At 43.9% G+C, this 26,695-nt stretch overlaps 2 protein-coding genes and 1 long non-coding RNA gene across 8 annotated transcripts in view; 1 reads left to right on the forward strand and 2 right to left on the reverse strand.

Annotated features, from left to right (window-relative positions):
- DYRK4 (dual specificity tyrosine phosphorylation regulated kinase 4) overlaps positions 1–8,659 on the reverse strand; it is a 47,067-nt gene extending 38,408 nt beyond the window's left edge. For both annotated transcript variants that reach the window (XM_070453149.1, XM_070453148.1), the window contains exon 1: positions 6,977–8,659. In XM_070453149.1, the coding sequence (XP_070309250.1) occupies positions 6,977–7,014 (38 nt within the window). In that variant the 5' untranslated portion in view covers positions 7,015–8,659. The remainder of the gene's footprint in view (positions 1–6,976) is intronic.
- On the forward strand, positions 7,129–14,453 carry LOC110122327 (uncharacterized). Of its 2 annotated transcripts, none has more exons than XR_002309198.2 (4): positions 7,129–7,270; positions 10,319–10,531; positions 13,170–13,480; positions 14,170–14,453. It is a non-coding gene; the product is annotated as an uncharacterized lncRNA (long non-coding RNA). The 2 variants fall into 2 exon arrangements; XR_002309197.2 differs by having other exon boundaries at positions 14,180–14,453.
- RAD51AP1 (RAD51 associated protein 1) lies at positions 9,102–26,669 on the reverse strand. 4 transcript variants are annotated; one of them, XM_020869788.2, is made up of 10 exons: positions 26,487–26,668; positions 24,506–24,555; positions 22,659–22,800; positions 20,613–20,759; positions 20,017–20,120; positions 18,598–18,684; positions 17,729–17,878; positions 15,292–15,450; positions 13,131–13,280; positions 9,102–10,445 (listed from the first exon to the last, which is right to left on the reverse strand). In XM_020869788.2, exons 1-10 carry the CDS (start codon positions 26,501–26,503, stop codon positions 10,309–10,311), a joined length of 1,143 nt encoding a protein of 380 aa, XP_020725447.2. In that variant the 5' UTR covers positions 26,504–26,668; the 3' UTR covers positions 9,102–10,308. The 4 variants fall into 4 exon arrangements, with proteins under 4 accessions (XP_020725447.2, XP_020725448.2, XP_070309252.1 ...); XM_070453151.1 differs by having other exon boundaries at positions 10,418–10,505; positions 26,487–26,669; XM_020869789.2 differs by lacking the exon at positions 20,613–20,759 and having other exon boundaries at positions 26,487–26,667.
- Between the last annotated feature and the right edge of the window lie 26 nt (positions 26,670–26,695).

Below are 26,695 nucleotides of genomic sequence, written 5' to 3' on the forward strand. Positions count from 1 at the left end.
ACAAAGTCCAGTGCTACCGCATCATCTATGATGAGAAAAAAAGAGCTACTTCCCAGATATCACTGGGTCATTTTTCCAAGAGGGGCAATAGAATTGAATCCGGCAAGGAACCAGAAGCTGTGCCGTCAACATCAGGCGTGAGTGAGCTGGCAGCTTGCCCTCCACCTCCTGTTGTTGACCATCCTTCAGCTCCACCGCCTCCCACCTCCTCCCCCTCCTCCAGTCATTAACTCTCCTTGCCTGGCCACTCGATGCCAGCCTCTGTGTGCCGGCTGTTGTGCTGTCCTATTGTACTTTTCAAGGCACTGTACTGTAAGCTTAGAAATGTTTTATTTTTTGTTTGTTTTTTATGTATTATTTGTATGAAAATATCATAAAGCTATTGCAGTGCAGTACTATACAACCGACTGTGTTAGTTGGGTGCCTAGGCTCACTTTGCTGGACTTACAAATAGGTTGGACTTAGCGAACGCGCTGTCGGAAGGCAACTCATTTGTACGTAGGGGACTGACGGTACAAGTAATGGTCCCCAACCCCAGGATGGGAAGAATGCCGGGCAGCCTTGGAGAAGAGAAGGTGGCAGGTCTAACTATGGCTGAGGCGCCACTGTCCCTCTTGGCTTCCTTCTGGTGGCCTAGGTGGACGCTGGGTATCAGTCCTTACGTGCTCATGGCAGAAGGAGACCAGAGCCGAGTCAGGACCAGGAGCTAGGAAGGAGGTTAGCAGCTCAGGACATCAAGCAAAAAGCCCCACCTCCATCTGCTGACTGCAGAGTAAACCATTCTCCTGCCACCAGCATCTTTCCCCCTAAAATATGGACCTATTCATGGTCACTTAGTAGCTTAAGTGGTCCACGCTTCTGAATTTCACTGGGTCACATTTGCACCTTCTTCCTTCTGAGCACAATTCCCTGAATAATTAACTCACGGCAAGATGAAAACCTAACTGCCATAAGTTTATGGACTCCAGCTGAAGTGGTGACTTGAGGAAATGGATGATCAAGTCTTAGAGGGGTCTCATGACACTGTCAATCTCCTGTGATGTCAGCAGACCTCCGCTGAGACTCCACTCCATCTCTTGGAAGCCCCCTTTTCAGCCCCTCACTCTAGCAAGAGCCAAGGGAGTTAAGAATCCACAAAATAGGGGCAGACCAGGCACCAAAGCAAATGATATCACAACTTCTGCAAATCACTCCAGCCATAAGTTCTTGAAGTGAAGTGTTAGTCACTCAGTCATGTCCAACTTTTTGTGACTCCATGGACTGCAGCCCACCAGGCTCCCCTACCCACAGAGTTCTCCAGGCAAAAATCCTGGAGTGGGTTGCCATTTCTTTCTCCAGGGGATCTTCCCAACTCAGAGATCGAACCTGGGTCTCCCACGTTGCAGGCAGTTTCATTACATCTGAGCCACCAGGGAATGAGCTCTTGGGGACATGCTAATAAATGGTGCCAGCGTCACGACTGTGAAGTTATTCAGAGGAATACTGCTTTGAGAATCGAGATTTTAAGTTCCTATTATTTTTCATAGATCAGAGTTTTCCTGCTTCTACAGCCCATTGCTATCTCCTTCCTCTGGATTTAAAAACTTTCATCTAGAGATGATTTTGTCACTTGGTCAACAGCGTTAGTGTTAATTATCCTGTGTTAGTGCTAAGTCGATTCAGTTGTGTCTGACTCTTTGCATTCTCATGGACCATAGCCTGCCAGGCTCCTCTGTCCATGGGATTCTCCAGGCAAGAACACTGGAGTCGGTTGCCATTTATATGTGTCTGTTTGTATCTTGTCAATCTCCTGGAGACGGGAATGGTGAATTTATATTTTATTTTATGTTTTATATTTTTCATGGGGACAAGGACAGCAGCTTGCATTTGAAATCTCTTGCTACAAATTTGCTGAAAGGAGAGACATCTAAAACAGTTTAGGTTAATTCATCTGAAATATTCAGATCGCCGTGTGCCAGATACTGTGCCAAGCATAGGAGAATCACATATAATAAACCAGAATCCTTGCTTTCAAGAGTTCAAAAACTGGTGGGAAAGACAGATTGTAAACAGTGGCACCGCATTATTGCAAGCATAACAATCTTATACATAATGTTTCCTCTATGTATGAAAGTGGAAGTGTTAATCACTCAGTCCCGTCCGACTCTTTCCGACCCCACCAGGCTCCTTGTCCATGGAATTTCCCAGACAAGAATACTAGAGTGGGTTGCCGTTCCCTTCTCCAGGGGATCTTCCTGATCCGGGGATCGAACCCTTGTCTCCTGCATCACCAGGCAGGTTGTTTAGCACTGAGCCACCAGGGAAGCCATTATCCATCTAGACCGAACTTCAGAGCCCAGAAAGGAAATGTGTCTTTTGAGATTCATCTGTTGTAATTTCAGGATTTCTACTGCAGTAGATCTTTATGCCCGGGGACCACATTCAGGGCAGAGATTGTGGCAAGACACAACTTGTAGGCACCCCCCTTACAGTTCTATAAACAGGAGATGGTGTATTTAACACACTTCTTTTGCCAAAGAGAACTCCTCAGACTCTATGCAGTTCTCCCTGATACTTTCCACGGTTCACAGATTTACAGATGCTTAAGAGCTGGAAGAATTTTTAGAAGCTATCTCCCCACCTCATCCCACCGCTGGTGTGAATAACCTTCTCAAGAGGATTCCAAGTAACTGCTCATCTCTGCTTGAACATTTCTGAGACAGAACTCACTGTTTTCCCAGGCAACCCATTTCACATCCAGCTGTTAACCTTCACATGGTTGGACCTACATCAATGTCGGTTGGAGAAAATGTTCTTGAACAGCATCCTCCGCTGACACCTCCTCTGCAGATACCTGTTCTCTGCTGACACCTGTTCCGCTCCACTGACACCTATTCTCTGCTGACACAGTTCTCCTCCACTGACACCTGTTCTCTACTGACACCTTTTCCCCTCTGCTGACACCTGTTCTCTGCTGACACCTGTTCTCCTCCGCTGACACCTGTTCTCCTCCGCTGACACCTGTTCTCCTCCACTGACACCTGTTCCCCTTGGCTGATATCTATTCTCCTCCACTGACACCTGTTCTTCTTCAACACCTGTTCTCTGCTGACACCTTTTCTCCTCCACTGACACATATTCTCCACTGACACCTGTTCTCCTTCACTGATACCTGTTCCCCTCCACTGACACCTGTTCTTCTCTGCTGACACCTGTTCTCCTCGGCGCTGATACCTGTTCCCCTCCGCTGACACCTGTTCTCCTCCGCTGACACCTGTTCCCCTCCACTGACACCTGTTCCCCTCCACTGACACCTGTTCCCCTCCACTGACACCTGTTCTCCTCTGCTGACACCTGTTCTCCTCTGTTGACAACAGCATGTTCTCCTCCACTGACACCTGTTCTCCTCCACTGACACCTGTTCTCCGCTGACACCTGTTCTTCTCTGCTGACACCTGTTCTCCTCTGCAGAGCTACAAAGAGCACACTCACCCCCTCTTCTACTCAAGAGCTCTTAAATATTCAAAAGAGTGGCTTTTTGCTTCCCCAACACCTGCTTATCTTCATGCATCTGTGCTTTTATATCAAATCCCTCCTCATTTGATAGAGCATCCAGGCAGGATGGAGAAAGTCTGGACTAAAAATGACCTCCCTTAAAAAGGAGGTTTTCTGGAATTACTAAACTTTGCTGGAATTAAAATTCTCTTCTAATCAATACTCTGTTAGGCAGCAAGAATTTTGCATCCCTCACCTGGTCACTGATCTTTTCATTTTTATTTTTAATTGGGGGATAATCATTTTACAACATTGTGCTGGTTTCTGCCATGTATCAACATGGTCACTGATCTTCAATTAAAGCAGACAAAACCAGTACTGGTTCTTTTCAGCTGTTACAACACATTCATGTTGGGTCTGTGGTCAGCACTGGTTCTCCACACACTGAGAAGTGTGCATTACAGTTCAGGTGCTGACAACAATAGCAGTTGGAAAATGGCTGGCATACCAGAATCTCTTCACATTTATCATCATTCTCTTTGATAAAGCCCAAAACAGAGAAGGGAACTAACAGACTTAAGTCTCAGAACCAATTTAGCAGAGTCCATGTTTGGAGAATTCCTTAGAACGCCTAGATTTTATGTACCTACATGTAGACAATTAAATCCCTCAAGCAAGATCACTGTTCTTTTGTAGTCTGGACTTCCTGTTTAAACAGCCTCACACTTTTGCCAAGTCTCCATTTAAGCCTGAACAGTGAAACCTGAGTTAATAACATTGTTGATCATCAGTCATCCAAAACAGGTCAGAGGGGCCACAGGTTACTTAAGCCCTGAACTGGCTGATAGAACATTTCCAATATCACAACTACAGACTTTAAAAAATTCCAAATTTTGCACTGTTCATCTCCTTGTAAGAAAAAACTTTGCTAAGCCTGGGAATCACCCCTGAGTGGCAGGTGTCCACTAATAGGTCAGTGTGGCTTGGAATGGACGGCAAGCACGTGGGCTGCTCAGAAGAGGTGGGTATCAGCCAGAGATCCCTGGACATGAGCAGTGGGGTCATGGACCCACTTTTTATGACCAAATCAGATGAGATGTGCAGTGAAGACAAGAAAGGGAGCAGTTCACACAGCTCAGTATCAAATAAACAAAGCACCCAATCAAAAATGAGTGGAAGACCTAAATAGATTTTTCTCCAAAATAAGACATACAGATGGCCAAGAGACACACAAAAAAATGCTCAACACTGCTAATTATTAGAGAAATGCAAATCAAAACTAAAATGAGATATCACCTCACCCTGATCAGAATGGACATCATCAAAAATCGATGCATGATACAGGGTGCTCAGGGCTGGTGCACTGGGATGACCCAGAGGGATGGGATGGGGAGGTAGCTGGGAGGGGAGATCAGGATGAGCACATGTACATCCATGGCAGATTCATGTCAATGTATGGCAAACCAATACAATATTGTAAAGTAAAAAAATAAATAAATAAAACTAGGGGAAAAAATCTACAAACAATAAAGGCTGGAAAGGGTGTGAAGAAGAAGGAACCCTCCTACATTGGGGGGAATGTAAATTGATGCAGCCACTATGGAGAACAGTGTGAAGGTTCCTTAAAAAACTAAAAACAGAACTGCCACATGATCCAGCAATCCCACTCCTGGGCATTTGCCTATTGAAAACCATAATTCCAAAAGATAGATGCCCCCAATGATCATTCACTGCAGTGCTATTTACAATAGCCAAGATAGGGAACCAACCTAAATGTCCACCAACAGATGAACAGATAAAGAAGATGTGGCATATATAGAGAGCGGAATATTACTCAGCCACGAAAAGGAATGAAACGGTGCCATTTGCAGAAACGTGAGCAGACCTGGAGACTGTCACACAGTGAAGTAAGTCAGAAAGAGAAAAACAAATATTGTATAGTAACATGTATGTGGAATTGAGGAAAATGGTACAGATGAACCTAACTGCAAAGCAGAAACAGAGATGCAGATGTAGAGAACAAACACGGATACCAGGGAGAAGAGAAGGGTGGGATGAGTTGGGAGATTGGGATGGACACGTGTACACCATTGGTAGTAACAGGTAACTAACGAGAACCTACTGTGTAGCACAGGGAACTCTACTCAGGGCTCTGTGATGACCTAAATTGGAAGGAAATCCAGGGGAGAGGGAATATATGTATACATGTGGCTGACTCACTTTGCAGCGCAGCAGAAAGTAATGCGACACTATAAAGCAACTATACGCCAATGAAATTTTTCTTAAAAAAAGAAAAGAATGGGAGAAGAAAGCTCTGGGCCCCAAGTTGTTGGGGTCAGGGCTGGAAGCATGTCCAGTAGGTCTTATGAGTTCTCTAAAACCCACCTTTCCCCATCCTGCACTCAGTCCAAGCCAGTGATGCAACATTATCTTAATGGAAAAGTATAACATATTGTCTAGGGCTGTGGGGGTGCATATTTATAAAGCTACACACCTGGGCCAAGGGGAGAAGCTCCAACCAGAAGAAAGCAGTTGATAATCAGGAAGCCTTGGGCAAGTCACTTGGCTTTTCTCAACAAGAAAATGGAAATAAAAATTCTACTCTCCTCACACCCAAAACTTTTAGGAGTAGTTAATGAGACTTTCAAAGAGCATTATACAAAAGTTAGGAATTCTGTAAGGAAGCAATTAAAATAGTGCACATTTAAGGTTTTTAGCTTAAGAAATACATGTCAGAGGTACACATGGCTAAATTTAAAATTGATAACCAACAAGGATCTATTATACAGCACAGAGAACTCTGCTCAGTGTTATGTGGCAGCCTGGATGGGAGGGGAGTTTGGGGGAGAATGGATACATGTGTATGTATGGCTGGTCCCTTCCTTGTTCACCTGGAACTATCACAACATTGTTTGTTAGCTGGCTATACCCAGGTCTCCCACACTGCAGGCGGATTCTTTACCAACTGAGCCACCAGGGAAACCCAGGAATACTGGAGTCAGTAGCCTACCCCTTCTCCAGGGGATCTTCCCAACCCCGGGAATCAAACTTGGGTCTCCTGCATTGCAGGCAGATTCTTTACTGGCTGAGCTACCAGGGAATCCCCCAATACAAAATAAAAAGTTAAAAAAAAAAAAAAAAAAAAGGAAATACATGTCAGAGAAGGGTTATGTATAGGTACTACACTCAGCAATGATGATCCATGCTTCTTAGAGACATGCCTATCATTTGAGTACTTTGTCATCAAGGAGATAATGGGGCCATACATTGATATTATGATCTGAAAATAAAACTAATCCTAAATACACGGATGTTGGGTTGTGAGGTTGCAGCTGGACTCGGAGCGAAATGTGAAATAGTACCTGCCTCCTCCCCGCATTCACACCTGCCTTTTTCTCCTCCGACCCGCAGCCCTTTTCTTTTCCTGCATCCTGTCACTCGCGCGCCCCACCTTCCGCCCCCGTGGCCCCCACGTGTCCCCCCGCCCCGCCCCGCCCCTTACTTGGTGCCTGTGTGGGAGGGAGGCGGGAGGAGCTGCATCGGGCCTGCGCAGACTGCGGGAGCTGCCGGTTTGGGACCCGTAGCCGCGAGAGCCGGTGTAGGGCCACACCCTGCTCCCGTCGCTATAGAAACTGTTTCCGCCCTTTTTGTGACTCCTGAGCTGAAAGGCTGGGGCTCTGGGCTGGTCCCAAACCACCTTTCACCTCAGCCGAGAGAGACAGCTCTTTTCCTCCTGCTCCTCTTCTCTTGCCTCCGGTCTTTAAAGTTTGGGACAAGAATTGAAGGACATTCTCAGGTTAGAGAGATTCCAGTTGATGCAACAGGCTCATGAAGCGACCCCTCACTCTCTCCCCCTTCACAAAAGTGTGGGGTTATCAGAAAGTGAAAGTGAAGTCGCTCAGTCGTGTCCGGCTCTGCGACCCCATGTATTGTAGCCCACAGAATTTTCCAGGCGAGAGTACTGGAGTGGGTTGCCATTCCCTTCTCCAGGGGATCTTCCTGACCCACGGATCAAACCTAGGTCTCCCGCATTGGAGGCAGAGGCTTTGCCTCTGAGCCACCAGGGAAGAAAAAAGCTCCTAAACTGATACAAATGTCATCTAGTCAAGTTATCTGTGTAAGACTCTTCCTTAAAGGCAAAACCCGGGGTTATCAGCACACAGTGAAGGTTCTGGATAGGATTTATTCGTCAGAGGAACATTTTTTTGTGCACTTACTCTGCACCAGCTTTTAAAAGCAGGAAAACGAAATAGTTGAACGACAGCAGTTACCTAGAGACATACAATGTGGTCCATGGAGGAAACAGACATTCAGATAAAGCTTTCTGAAACAGCCGAGGTGGGTGTGGGTCTTCTAGCACAAGAAGGAATTAGCAACGGGAAAAAGGCAAATAGAATCATCTGAAAACCCAGAGCCTCAGGTGCCAGCACCCAGTGTGGTGTGGCAAGGGTCAAAGGTACACATGGGTAGCAGGGGACAAGGCTGACGAAGGGGACAAGGAGCCAGCCTGATTCTAAATAGCTTGTGAACTAAACAGGTTGAGGAGTGTGTGCGGGTTTTAAGCAGACGGGTGTTCTCAGATTTTGTTTTAGGAAACTGCCTCTGGCTCTAATGGGTTGAAAGGAAGACAGAGCAGCTTGCTCATCAAGGCAAGGATGCCCCTTAGAAGCAGTAAGTGATGGGAGTGCCAGAGAAAGAGCGGCACCTGGAAAGACAGAGCCGGAAATGGACTAGAGCTCGCTGACCGTATGGGATGTGCAGGGAGCAAGTGCCCCAGGCCCCTCAGCTGCCTGATGGTGATGCTGTTTACTAATAGGAACTACAGAGGGAAGATGCCTGGGTTGAGGGGATGTCACCGATTTAGTGATGACGTATGATCAAGGGGCCAGGCAACACAGCTGCATCAAGAGCAAGTTCTGGGCTGAAGAGCCTGACTGGCAGCACTGTCACCTAGGTGACTGCGGCAACTTGAAGTTACTCACGTTTTGAAAGAAAAAAGGAGCAGGGGGAAAGAATGAACTCACATGGAATATGATAGGGTGGTGAGAGCAGTGGGTGTGGGTGACACCAAACTTTTAGTGAAGTCGCTCAGTCGCGTCCAACTCTTTTCGACCCCATGGACCGTAGCTTACCAGGCTCCTCTGTCCATGGGATTTTCCAGGCAAGAATACTGGAGTGGGTTGCCATTTCCTTCTCCAGGGGATCTTCCCAACCCAGGGATCGAACCCGGGTCTCCGGCATTGCAGGCAGACTCTTTACCATCTGAGCCACCAGGGAAAGAATGGACTCACACAAAATATGATAGGGTGGTGAGAGCAGTGGGTGTGGGAGACACCGAACATTAGCAAGCCACAAAGCAATGAGTAGGCGGGGAGAAAAGTACACGAGTGGTGTGCTATGGCCCAGGAAATAAAGCGTGTTAAGCAGGGTCCGATGAGCAGCGTCTGTAAGATGGTGAGAAAATGTACCCTGGGTTTGACACCAGAACGATCATGAGTGTTTTCTGCAAAGCCAGTCTGGACACACTTTAAGGTAATTTTCAATAGGTAGGTTAATACCACACACAGAGATAACAGGGTCATCAAGCTGGCCCAGGTGATTAATCAATGACATCAGCACTAGCACAGTATAGCTCTTAGTGTTTATTGTTAAACTGCAGCATACAGAGTCCCTCAACCCCATGTTCCTGGAAAGCATGCTTCCAGCCAGGTGGGGTGGGTTGGGGATGCACCACAGTATAAAATTTATACCAGACAAGAAAAAATATACACAGCAGCAGTAGGCAAATGTTCACTTTAATCATAAGTGTGAATTACTTATTTTCACATTAACATATTTCATAAACCAAGAACTAGGTATTATATACATTTTTAATGGTTAAAATTCAAAGAATTTTTATTAAAAAGTGATCAGGAGCTGGTTGAAATTTTCACTGTAAATAAAAAAACATCTAATATTCTTATATTCACAGTGAACGCATATCTAAGCTTCCTGAAGAGCTATGCTAATACAACAGGGATGACAACCTTGATAGCCACCTGCTAAAACATGGGCTTCACATACAGTGATGACTTTAAGAAACAGCTCTTCCTCTTTCTATTTACAACAAAAAGAATAACTTTCTTTTTCTTTTGTAGAGCACTTATCATGAAATGTAGATAGAGACAGAAGGATGCAATGGTATCAAGGGAAAGTGCATATCAAAACTTTTCCACTTTTATCAAAGGTTTTGACAATGAAGCCTTCATGAAATGTCACGAAATTTTATTTGCTATAACATAACCATCTATTAATACTTCTAGGTAGGAGACATACACTATAGTACAGCAACTGCTTTAATGTGGAAAATAATTCTGAATTCTTATTATAAAAATATTTGGCTAAAGTATGAAACATCGTGGCAATAAAACTGACAGTAGTTGTCAGTGTAGAAACATTCCTGGGAGAAGTGGGAATCTTCCTCTTTCGAGATAAACTCTGCACACAACGTTCAGGTACCATCAACTCGACAAAGGCAGGAAGCAGCATCCTGTTACTGGCAATGAGCAGCGAGTAACATGGACCTCCTCCGTGTCACACTGACACGGTGATGACAGTGACCGCTTATATCCACTGAGGGGGGAGAATATGCTCTTCAGAAGGAAAGGACATTCCAAGAGAATTCACATAAACAAAACTCTTGCTGAAGTCTCAGGAAGCTTTGCAGAGAATAGTCACAAAACAGGTAGAGGTAATTTACATGACATTGAAGGATTCCTTTATATTACAATTCCCTCCTCAAATATAAACCCACTTATATGAATGAGAGCTTCTTAATCAAATATCTTCCTGTGGCTACACGCAGCTACTGGTGGAGTTTGGATGCAGAGGTTTAACCCGTGCTAAGCGGGACAGGCCGAGGCGGAGGCTCTGACTCGGAGATTTCACGGCCACTCCTGCCAGGGGGCTACGGCTGCTGCTTCCGGACATGGCTGCAAGGAAACATGTCACCTGATGCTGAGCATGTCAGACATCTCTTCACAAAGATCAGTCTATGAAACAGGAGAGGCCAGCAGAAGTAAGTAAAGTTGCTCAGTCGAGTCCGACTCTTTACGACCCCATGGACTGGAGCCTACCAGGCTCCTCCCATGGGACTTTCCAGGAAAGAGTACTAGAGTGCATTGCCATTTCCTTGTCCTACGTAGGTTCTATCAAGTTCAAGCAAAAGAGTGGGAAGTACTAGAGAGCAGAAAGCATGTCGGATAGCAAACATCCCCAGAGGCCAGTGTAATGACACCACAACTTTAAACGTGAAAACTAAATAGGAAAGTTGAGAGCAAAAAACACTGACTGTAAAGGCATTTAAAAAAATGTAATTATAATTTCTAAAGTAGTAGCAAATCTAATACATTTTAAAAAATTCTGTAACTTTTACAAATACTCCTTAAAGAGTCTATTTTTCAAACAGTAAATAACTTTGATAAGTACCATTTTTCTTTATTTACACATTTCATTTATGCTATCACACTAATGGACTGATTATTTCCATAGAGTATTAAATTTCAGAATTTATCCACATATACGTTTGTAGTTGATACGGAGTATAACCATAAAAAGTACAACTGTGTATAATTTTTTCATACAAAGGTTTTATAAACATTTCCATGAGTCTAGCCATCTGATTTATTATTCTTAATTGCATGTATGCGTCATATATTGATAAAATTCCTACAAAAAACTTTTGGGTTGTTTCTAATTTTTCACCACTTTTCTATAAATGGTTATAAAAAAACTGACAACTTATTACTTTTTCTTCTTTTGAATTCTTTGTAAGAATAAATTCCCAAAAGTAGCTCTGAAATCAAAAGACAAGTTTATTTTTATGGTTCCTGTTAAGCTGTCCTATAAAAGGATTACAAATTTATAATAATTACACCTGCTACCCCACAACCCAGATGCACTGGTTGACAGTTTTATTATTTTCTAGCTTGAGAGGTATAAAATTGTATTTTATCATTTTATGTTTCCTTAATTACCACTGAGATTGCCACTCTTTTCATATTTGTTTCTGGTGGTATTTCTTGGGGGCAGCGGTACGTTTATGTCCTTGGCTCATTTTCCCACTGGAGACTCGCTGGTCTTCTCAAGTTTGTGTAAGACAGGAGACCAGCTGGCCATCTGATAGTCAAATCCTGCTCCCAGGTATGATTGGTCGACTTTTAAGTTCATTTTTACGAACTAGTAGATTTCCCACTGAAATGTGGATTCCTGGCTTCTCTTGAAAAGCTCAAGACATGGAAATACATGGCCCATCGTCCCGCGTGTGAACAGGCAAGGGGAGCAGGGCAGCGCGGCCTCCTCACAAAGGGCACGACACCTGCTCACTGAAGCCTGCTCCCGGCCCCGGGCCCTCGCGGCCAGCACCTGACCCGCCCCGCCGTCCACACAATGAGTCTGCAAGCACTCTGTGTTTTAAGATGACGACTCTTCAGCCATCACTCTGTTATCTCATCTTTTGGCTTATGCTGCCTTCAAACTTCTGTAACTCATTATATCAATTCTTTAAAATTTCTTTTGTTGAGGAATCACCATTCTCAGAAGAAACAGACTTAAGAAGTACCCTTGAACTGAAACAGCATCATTATTTCAGTAAATAATCTTTCTCCTTTCCTTCTCCAAAAACTTTTTAAGTCCTCCCTAAAATCTTAAAATTTTGAAACCTGTAAACTTTAAAGATTACACAGTGCCTGCCACTGTGATAATGATGATGATGTGATAACCCATTTCAGATGATGAAATGAGGCCACAGAGAAATGAAGCAACCATGGAGTCTCAGGCCCACATCCATCTGTGAATAGTCAGTCATCCTTAGGGGAGTGACCACTGTGGACCAGCCAAAGGACATCATGGAGAAGGAGGATTGGAAACCCCAGGAGACTTGGAATGACTCAGCAAAGGAGAGTAGACACGTGAAGAAAGCCATCCCAGAGGGAGGAAGCTGGACAGAAGTGCACACACAGGGTGCTGAAGGAACAACGCAGCTGCTCCACTACAGAGGACTCCTGGGCTGGATGAGGGGAAGTGGAGAGGGACTGGCAGGAAGTCACCACCAGTCTGGGTGTGAAATGAGCAGGGCCTGGACTAGGGTTTTAGGGATGTCAAGAACCATAAAGGATCATGAAACTGGGCTGTGGAGCAAAAGAAAACAAAGAGAAGCCGAGCGTGTAACCGTTGAAGGTCAAGTTTGCTAAATGCTGGAATTCCTGAGGTTTCTGCCACACTGCAGGGGTCAGCAGGTCTTGAGCAAAGAGATTTGTCAACAAACATTCATTCATATGTATCAGGAATCTTAAATGCTGGTACTCTCTCACTGTAATTCTACTACTAGGAATTTATCCTAGGAAATAGCCAGGGATGTGCTCAGATTTCTAAAATAAGGGTGTCTATGCTAATTGCAACCTTATTTATCACCAAGAAGAAATAATAAACAACTTGGATGCTCAAATATAAGGGAATAACAGTGATGAATAAATGCAGCAATTAAAAACCTTAGTTTTGAAGACTGTGTAATAATATGAGGAAGTGCTCATTCATAACATTTACAAGAAAAATATAACTACCTGTGGCAATTTTCCAAGTCCCTGCCCTTGAGTAGTAAATAAGAACACTGCACATACCTGGTGGGACCCACTTAGGTCTCGTGCTTTCTGCTGCAGGACTGAGTATCTGTGAAGGCATCCTACTGGCCTCTGAAGAGACAGAACCCTTTCTTGGTGAGGACCGAGATTCTGACTTGACGGCAGCTGGAGTGCAGTCTACTGAAGTCACTTGTTTGAAAATATACATAAAACAGGGGTCACAGAGCAAGAATGAAGTCTAGCATGCATGTGTGAAAATTATACAGTTCCATCAGCTTATAGAAATTAAAGAAGCAGAGTCGTAAATCCAGAAAACTCTCATTAATCAACATTTATAGAGGGCGTAGGAACAGCCATCCTTTCTGAGCACTTCTATGCTAGGAAGTATGGTAAGTATATCCTTTAACACTACCTTTAACCCTGAGGGCAGCTCCAATACAGAAATGACTCTCCCCACTGTCAGTTAAGGAAACAGAGAGATTAGACAGTCGGCCTGTAGTCTGAGAGCTAGTAAGCATCTGAGCCGGAAGTGGAAACCACGTCTGAGTCTAGAGTCCACACTTGTTACTCACACAACAGTGTCCGGTCACAATGTGTCATGAAGTATTGAATGTATCAGGCTCCTGGGTCTCAGAGTATCCTATTCCCAGGGAATGTATGGTCCCCTCACTAGACTCTGGTAGAAACAGCAGAAAAGTAAAGAGATATGTACACTGCAGTGTGGTACGAGAGATGACAGAACCTAGAGGTGGGCCTGGGGGAACTTACAAGCCGCATGGATCTGTATGTTTAGAAGCATCTCACCAAGAGCAGTGTAAAGGCAGAGCACCTAGGTGGCTCCGTGGTGGCCCAGGTGAGAGGGGATCGGGAACGAATCGGGAATGAATGAAGCGGGAGAAAGTGCGGAAAACAGCAGAGTGGAGAGCTTTCAGTCATTAGAAAGGAGGAGGGTGCTGGAGACAGGGGAATAATCAGGACTCGCAAATTCCCATCATGGACACACTGTCTGAGAAGGAATACAGAATGGGAGTGGGTTTGGGTTTGTTTTTGATGGCGGGAGAAGAAGTAGGATACAAAGTCTCTTTCAGATAACGCTTGCTTCGAGACACCTCAGCAGCATCTGGGTGCCCGTGGACGTGAACACCTTCACATGTACTCCTCCTGTTACCGTCTGCACTCCTGCAGTCAGCACGGCCCCTAAGGCTTCGCTGCCACGATGGGGATGTCCGGTATCTTGTGCTGTCCAACACGTTGGGAGCCACAAGCCACAGTCAGGTGGGCACTTGGAATGTGGCAGCAAAGCCAAGAAACTGACTTTCAAACTGTACCTAATTTTAATAACTTAAGTGTGATAGAACTACTTTGGCTAGTGGCTACTGTATTGGCTACCTCAGCTCTTACAGTTTTCTCTATCAAGGGAAAAATTACGGGACTCTATTAATACTTAGTTCTCATTTCTCAGTAGTACTCGGCACCAGTACTCAGCACTGATCTGTTCAAGGAGAGGTGAGACAAAGGCCATCCTTAGCAATGGGGTCTGAACAATAGTTTCAAATACTATACATATATTAAACAACTGAGACGTAAAAACTCTATCAGTAAGAAAAACAAATCAGGTTTAAGGAAGTTATACTTTACAGTAATCTATTAATGTATTATGAACTCACAAACATCCCAACTTCTTTCACACAAGAAACAACTATTCCACGTTCAGGTCATCACTAGTTTCAGAAGCTGTCTTGTAAAACTGGTTTCTTCTAACTAAATCCTTCTAAAGAAACCAAAGGGCCCTAAACACAGACAGGAGGGTTCTCCCCTTCAACACCGGTCATGTGCGACAGCGGCAAATGAGATGCGCCTCCTCCCCGTTCAATCGCTTGGAGAAAATGTGTCTAATGGACAGATCCAGGCCCTGCATGGAGAAAGCTGGGGGCTAGTTCCAGCCATCGCTTAGCCGTAAGAATCCAACCCGTGGTCTGACCTCTGAGAGCCTCAGTTTTGTGGCTGTGAGATGCAGGGGACAGGAGCTGCTCAGGGCCCCCTCAGCCTTCTGCCCGCCCTGCCGTGGCCTGCAGTCCTCCCCGGGCTGTGACGAGAAAGGAACACCCCACAGTTAGGGAGACTAAGGGCAGAGTGGGGAAGCACTCTAGGGAAAGCAGGCCCGTGTCCGGCGTGAAGGACGTGTGAGGGACTGGCTTACCCCCAGCAACACGCTTGGGTTTAGGCTTCGCCTTCTTTTCGGCTGGAGGTTTCACCTTTACTTCTTTCCGTTTGGTTTCTTTAACTTTACTTTTTCTCACGGTGAAGCTTTCATCGTCTTCACTCCCACTAAAATCAGAGTCACCCTCAGAGTCTTCACCTGAAACAGATCACACCCCTGCTCACCTCTGCTGGAAGACGCGGGGCTTCCGGGGCCCCAGTGTCACCTTCTGCACACAATCCCCGTCCCCCTAGTGTCATGCCATCTCCAGGGGCCGAACAAGGCACAGTGCCTGGGTGTGCATCCGGGCCCCTCACTTACGTGTCCTTGACCTCAGACAGGCCCCTGACATCACTGTGCCTCAGTTTCCCATGGATAAGATGGGGAGGACCCTACTGCCTCCACCACGGGGCTCTTGTGCAGACTGAGTTATTACAGGCAATAAACACACTTCCTAGGTGATGCTCTGCTCGGCCTACGGTGTCACTCGTGTCTGAGAGCACAGAACGTGTGGCTGCCCGGCTCCCAGTGGGGTCAGCGGATGCCTGGCTTGAATCCCCGTTGTAAAGATGCTCATCAACCTCTCGCTGATGGCCTCTGCCTAAATCAACTATGTCATTATGATCTCAAACTGTGATGTCCTTATCTGTCATTCTTCCCACACTAACACAATTTTAAAAACAGATGATCAACCCACGTATTCACATAACAGTTACCAGGTTATACAGAATTACTATATAAGGCCAGCAGATTGCATGAAGGCTGCTATCAATATAAATAGCACCTGGCAAAATCAAGTAATTATTTCTGGAGTCCCAAGAGGATCTGGATTTGGGAAGGCAGGTGGTGAAGCTTCTCTAGAATTTCAGAACAGAGTCCAGGAGGCATGGCTTCCTGTAAGCTCAACAGCCATGGCATTTTACGTATTCTCTTTTGGCTTGAGGGGACAGACTATAGGCCAGGCTAGGACTCTATGTACATAAACTGGAGGGGCAGCGACAGGACACCCAGAATCCCAAGCATCAGCATCTCCTCCTGGGCAATCTAAAAACCCAGACACTGGGTTATGGATTTGGGAGAGCTTTATATGTCCTTAGGAGAAGCCTTGATTCTCCCCTTTTCACTTTTCTTTCCCTACTGAAGGTCACAAAAGGTGCATTCTCTCATCTAGGGTGAGCCGATGCAGGGGGAAATTCTGAAATGTCACTTAAAGGGACCCTGCTCCAGATAATGCAGGCTGTCTGAGATGATTCCAGCAGCACATTCAAGTATAATAAACCATCAGCTGAGGGGATAGGAGAGGGAGCCATTCTCAGCTTAGGGCAGAAGAAAATAAACTGGCTGTACCGCTCCTTGAAGTACACCGAGCAAGACAGGGAACACGGGTGTCCTTCCATGGCAGGTAAAGCAGGCTTGGATGGGGATCCAAAGGGGATTCCGGACCCACAGGACAGCGTGGACTTGCGCTCTCTTGGGGTGGGGGACTCAGAAGGAGTCAGGAGGCTGGGAGGAGGGAGACTGTGCGTGAGGCATCCACAGCACAGGCTGGAGGGTGGTCACCACCTCCCCCCGACAAGCTGCCCCCGGAGGCCAAAAGGCTTGTTCTTGGGGCGGGACCGCGCGGCGTTTGATGGAAAGCACAGCCACACATGAGTTTGGGGGGGCTGTAACAATGCAGCGAGGAAAACCAAACCAGCTCTCAGAGAACTGGAAAAGAGACAGTCTTTCTGGTCCACAAGTGAGGCAAGAAGACAAAGGATACTTCTGGGAATCTATGAATTCTTAAGTATCTACTAGTACATAAACCATCAACACTTGACACCTCAGCTCTTGGTTTTCTGTGCTCTAGTGTCAAGAACACAGCATCCAAAATAGAAACCCAAATATGTGCTGAATAAATGTAGACGAACAACCCCAATATACATACATACAAACATACATATGTACCACATCTCCTTTATCCCTTCATCTACTGACGAGCCCCTAGGTTGCTTCCGTGTCGTGGCTATTGTAAATAACGCTGCAGTGAATGCAGCGGGCATATATCTTTTCTCATCACTGTTCCTGTTTTCTTCAGATAAATACCTAGGAGTGGAACTGCTGGATTGTAAGGCAGTTCCATTTTTACTTCTTTGAGAAATCTCTAATGTCACTGAGCTCTTGTGTATGTACTTGCCTGTTCTGTGGTCTGTGGTCTAAGCCTTTCCATCAGTCAGAAGTGCTATTTCACCCCTAAATGCTACTCATTTTTCAAGGCACAGCTTAAAGTTCACCTCCGGATAAAGCTTTTCCGCCAAAAGCATAGCTGAATTTAACTGTCCTGTGTTCCTCAAATTTGCACAGCCAACGCTCAGCAGTGTTCTGCACATAGCAGGAGTCTCCGGGAACTTCTGACTGACTCTCCATAGAGTGGAGCTTGAGTGAAGACATAACCTACCAGTTGCAAAGTCTGGCTCAGAGTCGTCAGCTCCATCATCATCACTGTTTTCCAAGAGAATCTTCCTCTGCTGGACCACGGCTTGGGAGGCTGCCTTCCTTCTCTGTGGAGTGCCCTGAGAATCATCCTCCTCAGTGATTTTATCTAGATCTTCAGGACATTAAAAAAAAAAAAAAAAGAAAGTTTTTGTGCCAGGTAACATCTAAAGAGGGGCTTCCCAGGTGGCTCAGTGGTAAAGAATCCACGTGCCAATGCAGGAGACCTGGGTTTGATCCCTGGGTCAGGAAGATCCGCTGGAGAAGGGAATAGCTAACCACTCCAGTATTCTTGCCTGGAGAATCCCAGAGACGGAGGAGTCTGGTGGGGTCTAGTCCACAGGGTTGCAGAGTCAGACACATCTGAGCGACTAAACAACATCATCATCTAACGAACTGCAAAGTAGACTTTCGTTACACTTGCTTTTCTAAAAAATCTGCCCAGCTGCATCCTTCCTGTGCTTCCAGTAACAGATCACAGAGCCCAGTCTGGTCAATACAGTACATCAATCTCCTGGCAGCAGTCTGAGTTAAGCATAAGTCCAAGACCCAAATTGAGAGTCTTTCCCCAAAAGTTTTCAAGCTGAACTGGGAAGATGCAGCCCCTTTCTTCAGGGTTCAACTGCTGTCAACTAGAAGTCAGGGGCAGTCATGACCTTACACCAGGGAAGAAACCAGGTCTGCAGTGAAAGACTGAATACAGAAAGAGACGAAGAGGTAAAGAGAAACTTCACAAATGTGAAGACCTTGGTTCCAGTTTTAGTTCAAGAATTTAAGTAAGAGTTAGAAAAATGATGATGGAAAAAATAAATATTATTAGTATAAAAAACTTACCTAAATAATCACTGGCTACACTGCAGTTGGAGACACGAGGAGACTTACTCGTTGCTTCTGTTTCCCTCTTGCCATGTTTGTCAAAGCCTGGATATCAGGAAGAAGGAACATGCAGATGCACCCTAATCAACCAGGGGCTAGAAGCAGGAAGAGAAGCGCTAAAATCTGATAGCATTTAGATACAGACACATGAACCAAACTCAAACTAACACACTGATTCGACTTGGCAAAACTACTCTAAGATTAGGACTTTCGGCTCTGAAATCACGCAAACTTTAATGGGACCTAAGTTCAAATTCAGGCTCTTAAATTAGCTACATACCAGGGGGAGGCTGCTTATCCTTTACAAGACTTAATTTCCTCATCCATAATGAGACATAGAAACAGGGTGGGGATTAAATGAGGCTCCTGTGGGGAATTAGATGTTGGCTGAATGTGGAAACTACTTATTGTGGTGCCCAGAACATAGGAAACAGTTCATAAATGTTAACCATCATCCCTGTGTAGGCAGATTTGTGCTTTTACTAATGTAAATACTCTTCAATCATTATTATAACTTTAAAATGATCTAGAGTATTGATCCTAATGCTATGGAATACATGACTCTCAGAGAAGGAAATCCTGTTACACATGTCACAATCCTTTATAGGAAAGAGATTGTCATTTTCTCAATTTTAGGTGTAAGACAATTCTCTTAAGTTTCTTTGATAAAGGCCCCTCTAATCAAAACTATCTCACTGATTGTCAAACAGCAGGCACTATTGACTTAAACATCTTTACCCTTTAAATAAGGGAATGTGTTTAAAATAACCTCCAACAAAAAAGAAGTTAGGCCAAAGTAGTTTAATCCAGAAAGCATTTTAGCAACATGAATGTTTTTTCCAAGAATAATGATTTCTGTCTCTCCAGGATATCAATATTGCCATCTGCTTCCTAGTTGCCAGAAAAATCAAAGAAGAAAAATCCACAGAAAAAGTCAGCAGTCATAAACCTATTAAGTCTACTGAGCTTGCTCACCAAATTAGTACTTTTACCTTTCTGAATAAATAAAGATATTAGATGATGCTTAACTAATTGCAATTTGGAGAGAAAGGAAGTGGGCCATTAGGATGTAGAGGTCAATTTATTTGACCAAGAAATTACATTTTCACTGTGTACGAAGACAAACTTTGGATCCAGGGTCACAGTCCATGTCCTCAAGTGGACCCTGAGTGTTAGGCAGAGAGATATTTGTGTGTGGATGAGGGTTATGTAATGGAATAAGCAACTAATCCAGCAGTACCCTCTGCAAACTGCTCATTTTATAGTCCAAAGTATTAAAAGTACATCCTTCCCCCTGTACAAGCTCATCCAAAGAATTGATTACAAAAGGGGTAAGAAGATTTCAAAGATAATTACAGAAGATAAAGTTACACTTGCCTTGAGACTGCTCCACATCAATGGTGACGGCTGGAACCTCCTTCACCGACAAAGCCAGTGCGACCTCTAGGTCTCTCTGGTAGAGTTTGTCGTCCAAAGCCATCCTAAAACACACATAAATACTAATGAGCTTTTAAACTATCAGTCTCAACTAAACAGCAAACCTTGAGAGAGGTTAGCTGAGAGTTTCCAACCTCAGGAAGATGTTTTTACACAATGATCGTTATCATAACGGACTTTAACATTCCACCTCCTGAAACTTAAGTGTCATGTTGGACCCACCAGAACAGAATAGACAGGGGCAGTGGGTGACGGTGTCCCTGTCATTGTGGCATCTCTTCCTCACCACCAGCCCTGTCCAGGTGCGAAGCACCTGCCCAAGTGAGAGCAGACGTGAGTCAAACATCACTTCTGCTTAGGAATCTTCCGTGATCTCGGCCACACCTCCTTAGGCAGCTATTACAGCTTCTATATTCAACTGAAATTACTCTCTCTCTTTCTCTCTCTCTCTCTATATGTGTGTGTGTATATATATATATTTTTAACATCTTCTCTGCCCAATCTGGATTCTGACAAGTATCTCAGTAAGCACTTACTCTGTGTGAGGCACTGCACGAGACAGGACACTAGAAGTGCCCTCAGAGTCTGCAGTTAATGAGGAGGTAGGAAAGAAAGTCCTGGAATAATTATCCCATGTAAACAGATCATCATGCCTCCTGTTCAAGGTGGTCAAGAGTGCTCCACTGTTTAAGAAGGGAATGTAAAAAGACAGACAGAAAAGGTTACATAAAGGAGATGCTGAGATGTACCTTGAAGGATTTAGTATTTTTTAAAATAATAAGTTCTATTGAGATATAAGTCACGCAGTGTAAAATGCAGCCTTTGAAGCCTACAATTCAGCAGTGTTTAGTATATTCAGAGAGCTGTGAAGCTACAGCCACTATTAACTTCAGAACATTTTCATCATCCCAGAAAGAAACTCCATACCCATTAGCTGTCAGCCCCCATTCTCCCTCCCCAGCATCTGGCAAGTGCTAATCTACGGGCTGTTTCCATGGACTTGTCTGTTCCAGGTTTTCCATGTTAATATTAACAGAATCACATAAAATGAGGCCTTTTGTGCTTGGCTTCTTTGGCTCACCATGATGTCCTCAAGGTCCGTCCATGTTGCGGCATGTATCAGGACTTCATTTATTTTCATTGCTGAATAAGGTTCCACTGTGTGGGTATACTGCATTTTATTTATCCAGTCATTAATCGACAGGCATTTGGGTTACTGACATTTTATTTTTGGCTATTATGATTAGTGCTCCTATGAATATCTGGGTATAGGTTTTTGTGTGGGCAGAGTTTTATTTCTCTTGGGCATATACCTAGCTGGGTCGTATAATAACTCTACACTTCGGGACACTGCTACTCTGTTTTCCAATGAGGGTGCACCATTTTATGTTCCCAGCAGCAATGCATGAGAGTTTCCATTTCTCCACATCCTCCTCGACACTTGCTACTATCTGTCTTTCTGCTTCCAGCCATTCCTGTGGGTGTGTCATATGGTCTCACTGGGGTTTAGATTTGTATTTATTTCCCTGATGGCTGCGGAAGGTGAGCATCTTTTCATGTGTTTATTGGCCATTTGTATATATTCCTTAAAGAAATGTCTATTCAAGTCCTTGGCCCATTTCTAAATTGGGTCATGATCCTTTGTAGTGTTGGGTTGTAAGAGTTCCCTATGTATTCTAGATGCAAGTCCCTAATGGATCATATGATTTGCAAATCTTTTTTCCCATCCATTGGTTGTTTTTAAACTGTATTTTAAAGATAGTACAAGAAGCTCAAAAACAAAGAATCAAAAGTGAAGAGAATGATGTGGGGTAAGTTTCTCTCTGTTAAGGAAGTTTCCTCATGCTACTGGAGCGGTGAACCATCACATGTGCCATGTTCCACTTGTCAGAATCCCTCCTCAGCCACCTCCTCTCCACACTGCAAGTCTGGGGCCTCTCAGGGATTCCTCCCCTCCATCTCCCCAACTGCCTCCAAGTACTACCTAATGGAACTCCAAGATTAGTTTGAAACTACAGGTCCTTCTCACTGCTGGACAAAACTCAGTAACATAAAGTGAAAATATTTTTTATCTGTAGAGAAATACACGGTTTCACTTTTTTTTCCCTGGTTTTCCTGAGCTACCTACAATTAACATCCAGCACTGCGTAAGTTTCAGGTGTGCGGCACAATGATGTGGCTCATATACATCATCAAATGATGACAAGTTTAGGGAACATCCATCATCTCATTGAGAAATGTGGCTTTGAATTTTATAAACTGTCCTGACAGATATAACTTTAAACAAGGTAGCCTTGTAAGACCTGAGGAGTTCAGAGCCAGGTGCAAGGTCTCCTTGTAAGGGCAAGATATACCTTGTAAACTTGGTGATTATGACTTAAATGGTTACTTCCCTATGCATTCATGAACCTAAAGCAGTTCAGAAAGCCAGAGGGGATTGGTGGTATATTCCTGTCCTCCTATATGAATTAAATAAGACCTATGATTCTGCTCAAGTTCTAATTTAGACCAAGAGTTTGAACTTATCTCTTTTAGATTAACATATCTAATGTCATATATTCACTGTATGTCTTACCTCTCACCTTTTTTTAGGGGGTTTCTCTTGTAGTGGGATGTTTTTTTCCTGGAGATTCTTCAGCTTAGGTTCTGGTTTTTCTAGTTTCAACTCTTTTTGTGTTATTCTGGATTTCTTATTTGATGGTGCGGTTGCAGGAACAAAATCATCTATTTATGCAAAAGTTAAAAATAAAAGAACATATGAAATTGCTTTTCCTAAGGAAAAAATAAGGTAAACTTACTTTCTTGGTAGTTGAGAGTCATTACTATGTGTGTTCAAGTTTTAAAGATAAGCAAACTGTTTGTTTTCCATAATCTAAAAAATACAGTTGGTATACTGTCTTTATTTTCACTCGAGCTTTTCACTTTGTTTTAGTGACTTTTTTAAAAAAAGAAAAAATCCATCTGTCAAAAACTAACTCCCTGAAAAACTACAAGGGCCACTAAGCTAGCATTATGTAAGTGGCAAAGAAAAAAATGATTAGTTAAAAACCTCTGAAACCATTAGAAAAATCAATAAAATTCCCTGTATAATTTTATCATGTCGACAAGTGGAAGAAAATTATTTTTATGGAAATTTCATAATGCAGCCAAATACTTTCTTTCAAAGACCCATTCAGTACAGTTCAGTCACTCAGTCGTGTCTGACTCCTTGCAACCCTGTGGACTGCAGCACACCAGGCTTCCCCGTCCATCACCAACTCCCAGAGCTTGCTCAAACTCATGTCTATCAAGTTGGTGATGCCATCCAACCATCTCATCCTCATTACCTTTCCTAAAACAACAACCAAGCTAAGTAAAGTAAGACGCAATCAGAACCTGGAGGAAGAGAAAGTAGCTCCTACTTAGGACTTTACAGTAGCAGCCTTTACAGTGGTATCATCATCTTAAGAGCCCTCCTACGATCCCACCACAGTAACTTTATTTTTGGCAAAGGGATGTTGTTTTCCAGTCCATTCTGTTTGCATGGGTTTTTCTGTTCTAGCATCCTCAGAACTGAGGTGGTTCTTCTGTTGACACTCAACATAAAACCGCTGCTCTAACTTTCAAATGCATACATGACATGTATGCATACCTTCGAGGTACTCACAGTCTGATTCATGGACCTTCCCATTTATCGACAAGTGTTTTATGCTTCTCCATATAGAAATACAATAATCTGTGACTTTTCCCCCACCTCCACACCAGTTTCCAGAATACAGCCAGCAGTTTATACCTATTTTGCAACAGACTGATGACACGAGTAAAAAGCTAGAAAGTCATGTTCTATACTCTTCTCTTCCAAGTCTTAGACACATCTAAGACTGGGTTCCAGGCAAAAACAGATTCCTTCAAACCAAGGGATTACTAAACATCTGACTCCCAGAAAACTCCAGAGGTCTAAGAAAGAAACACAAAACTTACTTTGAAGTATAATGTAACCTAACACCATGTTTCTCAAAGTTCTTGACCAAAGTTCTCTTAATAGCAAAGACAAGTACATATATAACACAATAGGGTAAAGCTTAAGCCTGAGCTTCCTCAGGGGCTTGCTCTACTCTGTCATCAATGGGGATTTTACATTATATTCTGCGACACATCTGCATCTCTGAAAGATAGGGGGACCCTGGATCTAGAGTAGTTCAGACCTGAAAAATCATTTCTCCTGGCCCTGTGTGGTTATGATTTATGCCAATAATAATTCTTGTCAGTGTAGTGATCAACATAATTATCCTAAATGCTAAGAAAATTATTTCTCCAGACCTTCCTTATATGCAATTGGTACAACCATGTCTTAGCCATACACATACACACCCCACATACACATTATATCCTATAAACCAAGGAAATAAATTATCAAATCTTTAACGAAGAAATAAGATACGCTACTTACCATCACTATCAGAATCCTCAAACTGGGAGTAATTGACTGGCTTCTTATGCCTGTGACCAAGACAGAAATTTTATTTATACAAATGTCAATTTCTCACCTCCATTTTTTAAGGCCATTAATACTCTTGAGTAAATAAAAATGTTTGGATTCACTTAAGCACATGTAAATTAAAAACATGATTTGCATTTTATGCAAAGATATAACATTGTTATACTTGATAAGGAAAAAAGTTAATTCAGATAATAAAGTAGGAATAATCAATATAATTAACACAAAGTTTATACACTGTTTAATTGCCATTGGGCATTTAGAAGTTCTTGTTGTATGTATTCTTTTGTTTTATATGTGAATTCTGATGTATTAAATTATCAACTTCTTGATACTAAAAGCCATTTTCTTTTATCTCTTCCAATGTTAATTCATGCTCACTATGCTGCTGCTGCTGCTGCTGCTACTAAGGTGCTTCAATTGTGTCCGACTCTGTGTGACCCCATAGACGGCAGCCCACCAGGCTCCTCTGTCCCTGGAATTCTCCAGGCAAGAATGCTGGGGTGGGTTGCCATTTCCTTCTCCAATGCATGCATGCTAAGTCACTTCAGTCGTGTCCAACTCTGTGCGACCCTATGGACAGCAGCCCACCAGGCTCCGCCATCCACAGGATTCTCCAGACAAGAATACTGGAGTGGGTTGCCATTTCCTTCTCCATGGCTCACCATGCAATAGACATTTAAAACATGATGAGTCTGAGAAACAGCCTCAGAGACATGGAAAACAAACTTCGGATTACCAAATGGGAAAGGTGGTGGGAGGGATAAATTAGGAGTTCGGGATTAGCACATACAAACTATTATATACAAAACAGATAGGCAAAAAGCTTATACAACACAGGGAACTATATTCAGTATCTTGTAATAAACCATAATGGAAAAGAATACATATGTGTGTGTGTGTATACACAGATATGTTTTATATACATAAAACATATATATAAACTGAATCACTTTGCAGTACACCAGAGACACAAGATTATAGATAACTACACTTCAAAAAAGTTTTTAATGAAAATTAAAATAAGGCTTTCCTTCCTCTCACTCTCTCATACTGCCATGTTTATTTTCAGCCCGTTAGAATGCAACCTCCAGCACACAAATATATGGATATATACCTAGTAAATACCTACTTCCAGCACAGAAGTAAGTATATTCGAAACTCTACTAAATGAATGGCTGACCCTAGGTCTCCATGGTGCTCGACTGAGGTAAAGTAGAGGAAGAATTTCCAACAGCACTTGGTGGAAAACACAGAGGATCTGGAGCCAGCTGGCTTAGATTTGCTTGTTACCCAACAACTTACTAGCTGTATGACTCAGGCAAACTGACTTTCAGGTCCAGAGGTTTAAACTGATAAAATGAGAAGACCTAAACTTTCTATCCGAAAGAAGTATAGTGACCAACAAATGAATCAACAGGCCATCTGATGCAAAGAACTGACTCATCTGAAAAGACCCTGATGCTGGGAAAGATTGAGGGCAGGAGGAAAAGGGGACGACAGAGGCTGAGATGGTTGGATGGCATCAGTGACTCAATGGACCTGAGTCTGAGTAAACTCTGGAGTTGGTGATGGACAGGGAGGCCTGGCGTGATGCCATCCATGGGGTCGCAAAGAGTCGGACACGACTGAGCCACTGAATTGAACTGAGGAGCTCAGTAAAATGCAAAGCGTAATCAGGTCTTAGTTGAACGGGGTGGGTAAAAGAAACGGCAGGAACGGTCAAGGACGCCCAAGAGAAGGAAACGGCTAGGTTGACAGGACCCTTCCTAGGAGCGGGAGCTCTCACTGGAGGCCGGAGTGTTTCCCTGTTCGTCCCACTATCACCACCCTGGGTCCTCGGGCCCTTCTCTCCATCCCGTGCAGGTAACGCGGCCTACAGCGTCTTCCTGACCTTCCTCCCTACCCTTGCCTGATTCCATGAGCTACTCACCTCGCAGGCCGCACCATGGTCCCCTCCGAGGCTGGAAACCTGCAGCTCTCAGGCCCTAGCAGGCAGCCGCCGCGGCCGTTCCAATTCCCGCCCAAAACCAAACCCTGAGCGTTCCGCCTATCCTGCGGCTCGCCAATCCTTGCCAGCCATTCCGGCTGCCGCACATGCGTTCTGAGAAGAGCGCGTTAGTTTACGCCCTCCCCAAGCAC

This window comes from Odocoileus virginianus, chromosome 23 (assembly GCF_023699985.2).
Source record: "Odocoileus virginianus isolate 20LAN1187 ecotype Illinois chromosome 23, Ovbor_1.2, whole genome shotgun sequence".
Taxonomy (NCBI): Eukaryota; Metazoa; Chordata; class Mammalia; order Artiodactyla; family Cervidae; genus Odocoileus; species Odocoileus virginianus.